The 6,000-nt window shown below is 46.2% G+C and overlaps 1 protein-coding gene across 4 annotated transcripts in view; it reads right to left on the reverse strand.

Moving 5' to 3' along the window:
• Positions 1-3,969, reverse strand: part of PDE8B (phosphodiesterase 8B) — a 75,059-nt gene extending 71,090 nt beyond the window's left edge. For all 4 annotated transcript variants that reach the window (XM_027882709.1, XM_027882700.1, XM_027882694.1 and 1 more), the window contains exon 1: positions 3,652-3,969. In XM_027882709.1, the coding sequence (XP_027738510.1) occupies positions 3,652-3,963 (312 nt within the window). In that variant the 5' untranslated portion in view covers positions 3,964-3,969. The remainder of the gene's footprint in view (positions 1-3,651) is intronic.
• Positions 3,970-6,000: the final 2,031 nt, after the last annotated feature.

Genomic DNA, 6,000 nt, shown 5'->3' on the forward strand with positions numbered 1-6,000 from the left:
CAGATAGACTTTGAAAGTAAGGTTTAGATAAGTCATATATTCTAAGTGATGTGGGATCATTTTGTGGCAGTTGGTTTTTTTTTGTTTGGCTGGGGTTTTTTTTGTTTGGCTTGGTTTTGGTTTGGGGTTCTTTTTGGTCTTTTTAAATTTAAATTGAATAGGGTTGAAATCGTTGTGGGTTGATTTATTTTAATGCCTGTTTCATATTATGGTGTGGACTAGTTTTAAAACATTATATAAGGACAGGGTCAAATGTAAATAATGCAATACTTCATTGTGTAAACAATTAAAGATCAGTTTAGAACACAAAACACCAAGCAGCATGGTTTAAGTGGGTTGAACAGTTAAACAACCGGAACATTATATTAATATATAATAGTGGTCACAGCCATTTGGCCATTGTTTTGTCCCCTAAACAGAGTTAGATGAGATTTTGTGGTGCTTTAACCCCAGAGTGCAACTGAGCCTCAAGCGGCTGTCATTCACTCTACAACCAGCAGGGTATGGAGAGAATCTGAAGAGGAGAAGTATAAAAGTGAAAAAACTCATGAACTGAGATACAGACACTTTAACAAGCAAAGCAAAAGACACATGTGAGCAAAGCAAAACAAGGAATTAATTAATTAATTAATTGCTTCCCATGGGCAGGCAGGTGTACAGACATCTCCAGGAGAGAAGGACCCCATCACATGTAATGGTGATTTGGGAAGACAAATGCCATCACTCCAAACATCCTTCTCATCCTCCTTCTTCTCCCCACTTTACATACTGAGCATGACACCACATGATATGGAATATCAAATATGGCTAATACATGCAAATAAGCAATACAACAGATAAAATCATGTAGTATTGCTAGACACTCCTTCTTAGCAAAAGAAATATTTTCTTTCATTTTGAACTTCTATGGAAATAAATATTGTTATCATATACTACTGAAGAAATGTATTTCCACACTTTTCCACTTCTCATAGCCCATCAGGTATCATGTACAATTTTGCCTTTATGATAGTTCTGTAATAGTCCAACCTTGTTCTAGTCAGACAAAAGCTGAAGTGTGATATTAACCTGTATGAAAACGTGTCAAGATTGGCAGTAAGAATGGAGGCTCTAATTCAAGTTAAAAAATTGTATAAAAAATTTACATATCTTCACTCTTACAAGAATGAGAATATTTCTACTATATAACTGAAACAGTTTTTCAATAACTTAAAAAAAACACAACAAAACCCCAAAATCCCAATAAACCCATAATTAGTAAAAAGAACTGAAACTACAGAATTACAGAACCACAGAATCATTTAGGTTGGAAAAGATGTCCAAAATCATTGAGTCCAACCTTTGACTAATCACCACCTTGTCAACTAGACCATGGCAATAAGTGCCACAGACAGTTGTTTCCTGAACACCTCCAGGGATAGTGACTCCATCACCTCCCTGGGCACCCCATTCCAGTGCTTGACAACACTTTCTATGAAGAAATTCTTCCTGATGTTCAACCCAAACCACACCTGGTGAAACTTGAGGCCATTTCCTCTTGTCCTGTCACCTGAAAAGGCTGACTTCCACCTGGCTACATCCTCCTTTCAGGTAATTGTAGAAAGCAATAAGATCTCCCCTGAGCATCCTTTTCTCCAGGAGAAACACGCCCAACTTCCTCAGCTGTTCCTCATAGGATTTGTGCTTCAGACCCTTGAACAGCTCTGTTGCCCTTCTCTAGACTTGCTGCAGCTCCTCAATGACTTTCCTGTAGTGAGGGGCCCTGAACTGGTCCCTAATTCGATGTACATCATCACCAGGGCCAAGTACAGAAGGATGATTCCTTCCCTGAACCTGCTGGCCACACTATTGCTGACACAGGCCAGGATGTCGATGGCCTTCCTGGCCACCTGGACACACTGCTGGCTTGTGTTCACATGCTGTCGACCAGCACTCTCATGCTTTCCCACTCTCCCCACCCACAGCCCTTTTTCTCTAGGCAGCTTTCCAGACACTCTGCCCCAGCCTGTAGTGCTGCCTGGGGTTGTTGTGACCCAAGGGCAAGACCCAGACAGTATTTGGCCTTGTTGAACCAACAAGATTACAGTGCCAATGACAAAGTTCAAAAACATCTGAAATATTTTCAGTTTTAATAACCAGAAAGTTGACAAATATATTTGTTTATAAGAGCACAGGATGTAACAGCAAATCATAAGTAATTATTAAGAACTGAATTACCACTTTAACTTTTTTTTTCAAATCTCAACTTAATTGTGAAAGTATTTCTATTTTGTTTTCCTATACATTAAAAAAGAAATTTTATTTTGTGTTAAGTATTCCACTTTGAAATGTAAAAAAACCCCCAAAACCAAAATCCCTGAGTCCAAGAAACACAACTGTTTTATTCCAGTTGTTCTTGAACTCTGTCCCTATCACTGATGATAGGGACAGAGGTTCTTCCGATTGAATGAAACGGTCAATGTGACCGCAGACAATTCTTCGAGTTTCTCAACATTTGAGTAAACAAACTGACAATGGATTGGGGGGGTGTTCCGGGGTGTTTTTTTGTGATCTATCTCACTTATGTTTTCCTAAAGGTGATTTCTGGATTTTTTAAATTACAAAGAAAGAAAACTTTTTAATTTCTTCATTACCTTCTAACAAAATACTTCAATCCGTTTAAGACCATGGAATTAATTTGTGACATGATATCCTGCTTTATAACAGAAAAGAAATCTAAGGTGCAGCTAGGATCGTGACACCATTTTTTTTCAATAATAAGCTTGGAAGAGGGCAACTAAGCAAAACCTAATTTCTAGAAAGCTTTCAGAGAAGTCAGTGAAAAATCTACTCTGATCGGGGGGGGGGGGGGGGGAAAAAAAAAAAAAAGAAGGAAAAGAAAAAGAAAACCCAGCACAATCATCTCTTTTTAAGTGCTAAACTTAAGTGAAGACGGTCGCAGCAGTGTACCTGCGTGGTAGGCACTGAGAAGGAGACTCAAGCCTTCCAGATACCCTGTAGAAACAGATCCTGTCGCCGCTCCGAGAGCATCCCCACAACCCTACACCAGCAAGGTGCACTTGCATACGTGTGTAGATCACAGTGGTTCTGTTCTCAGCCGAACATCCACGCCTCGCAGCAACAGTTCATTCTAACCAGACATGGGGGGCAGAAAAAGGGATGAAGTAAACCTAGCTGCAAGTACGGGCTCGTTGCAGTTGAGAATTATGCGGGGAGAGATTTTATTCCGCCTCTCCAAGAGGCGCCCATTCTCTGCTGTCAGTCATAGTGCTCGAAACGAACCCTTTCCCCGCTCGCAGGGTGTCCAGGACCGATCCCAGCACAGGGTGCCCGGGAGCCGCACCAAAGGCAAGGATCAGCGGGGCAGGGAGAGGTGGAGGGAGCCCGAGGGGCCCGGCGGCCGCTACTCCCCCGTGAGCGAGCTCCAGGCGTGGCGGCCCCCCCCCAGCAGTGCCAGCCTGGCCCGGCCCGGCCGCCGCAGCTGCAGTGAGTCAGTGGGCACCAGGGCACCGCTCCCGGCAGCTGCATCCCGCCTGCCGAGCATCCTTCAGTGGGGGAGGCGCCGGCTCCGCGCACTGTCCTCCCTCTGCCGCGGCCGGTGGGACCCACACTGGCCCCGCCGGAGACCCCTCCGGAGCAGGCACCGCTTACCTTGACGCTGGAGCTGCTGGTCTGGGTCTCCGCCTCGACGCTGCAGCAGTGGGGCGTCCTGGACCGGGCGGAGGCACCGCCGGACTCCCTACGCTCCTTGCGGCGGGGAGCGGCGGAGGGCGGCGGCTCCCGGCTCTGGTAAGCGAGGACGGAGGGGATGGAGTCGGCCGCGTCTGTCTTGACGAAGAGGCCGTGCAGGGTGGCGGTGCCCTGCGAGATGGTGGTGGTCTGGTGGGGGGAGTTGGACTCCTCCGAGTCCCGGCAGTAAATCACACCGCTATGCGAGACGTGGATGCTGGGGGCGCAGCCCATCCCTTCCCTTCCCCACCCACCCCGCCCCGCTGCACCGCTGGCCCGCTCCGCTCCGCTCGCACCTGCCGCCCGCCCGGGTGCGGGGCCGCCGCCCCTGCGCCGCGCACCCCGCGCCGCCCGCACCGGCGCCTCCCCCCGCTGGCGCTGCCCGGGCCGCTCCCGCCCCTCCGGCGCCTCCCCGGCACCCCCGCCCGGCTCTCCGCGCTGTCTCCGGGGACCCCAGACCCGCTAAGCCCTTTCCCCTCCTCGTCAGCGTCTTACGAAGCGCCTGCAGCCACCGGGTCTGCACCCAGCCGGGAGGGAGGAGAAGGAGAGGAGGAGGAGGTGTAGAAGGAGGAGGAGAAGCATCACCATCGGCGATGCAGCCCTCTCGCAACCCAGGCAGAGGGTCTACTTTCAAGCCTTGGATATGTACAGCATATCACACACACACACACAAATGCCCCACACCACCAGCTGTGTCACATGTTTAGCAAACAAACAACAAACAAACAAAACTTATTTTGACAGTCAAAATGTGCCTTAGTCATGGGTGAGCAAATGTCAGTTGGTTGGGGGTACTGCAGGGAGCAGTTTGGAGCCTCACAGCACCCACTGCAAGTTAGGAAAAAAGGCCAGAATTGTTCCACAATTCTTAATGCTGTTTTTCAATTAGACCAATATTCAATGACACAAGTTGCCATTATACCCTAGATGTCTGGTAGCTGCCAATCCCCGTTTTCAGTCCCTGGGGGAGATAATCAAGCGAAACATTTATTGCTGCAGAGATTTACACACCTTCTTAGCTTTCCACAGTGAATAGTTTCATTGACCTCAGTGAAACTATGTAAGAAGTGTAAAGCTAAACATGTGGGTTTTAAGTCTTTGCAAGATTTTTGTTTAAATCTCTCTGTTTTCAATGGCACATAATAAATCCTTCAGGAATTGGTAATGTCATCCAAGCAGTATGCTGCCTGCCTAAGAAAGCATTTATCTGACACTCAGTTACCAGTGAACACTTGTGTATGCACCTTTTCTTCCTCTTGGACTGTTACCTGATGTGCAATTGCTGTTTCTCCACCTAGTTTCTAGTGAGTGATGTAAAAATACTAGAAATGTGAAGCATGGTTGATGCAAGGTTTGTAATGTTGAATGACAAAGTGGTTTGAATATGTTGTTTGTGCTTCTAATGCTCCTGAAGTGCTTTCATGGATTAGATATCAGTTTATTCATAAGTTTCACAGCTAAAATGCCTCAGTTTAGAGAGACTTTAGCATTTAGACTCTGTTTCTGCTGGTCCAGTTCATGGGTCCTTGCAATTATGGCAATATAGACTGGCCGTTAAGGGACTAGACAGAGATCACCAACCTGTTTGACATAGTATTTTCCCTTTTCCACTTACCACAGAGAACCCCTGTTGCCCTGGTAATCAAATGTCTCTTGTTAATTGTTTTCCCCACTAGTTGTCAATGTTCACAAATCAAGTTGTGGCTCACATCCTGCACATGTTTGCATGTTTGCCTTCTGTCACACTGCTCAGCTGGTGGCTGTCTTCGAGGACCACTTTGAAGACAGGCTCAGTGTAAGTAAAATGAAGCAGACTGTGCTTCATCACCCAACCATGCAGCCTTTCTTGCTGCTCAGGCTGCAGTTCTGGATGAAACCTCATAGTCTCCCTGAGCATAATGCACTTAGTTGCAGATGAATGTGTCCTAAAAGCTCATTTAATAACAAAAGAGCAGCCAGTTACATATATTCCTTGCAATATTTCCAAGTCTCTCTTATTTTCTATTACTGGTCAGGATTTGAGTTACCTGCTGTAGACCACACCTGAGATTTGCAATAGTCAGGAGCTCAGGAATGCCACTCAAACCCCATATGGTGTAAACAATGTTCCCCAAAATATATTTAAGAGTTGTTGACTATCTAGTTTGCGACTCTGTTCATGGGAATTTACCCACTCCATGAATCAACAGCATTTAGAATTTTAGTAAAGGATGTGAACATAAACCATGTTTTGCCTTTGCAGACAGAGCTTGGTGCAAATGTTGTCACACC

The sequence above is a fragment of the Empidonax traillii genome, unplaced genomic scaffold (assembly GCF_003031625.1).
Source record: "Empidonax traillii isolate 1590-97213 ecotype Southwest subspecies unplaced genomic scaffold, ASM303162v1 scaffold8:size5222938, whole genome shotgun sequence".
Taxonomy (NCBI): domain Eukaryota; kingdom Metazoa; phylum Chordata; class Aves; order Passeriformes; family Tyrannidae; genus Empidonax; species Empidonax traillii.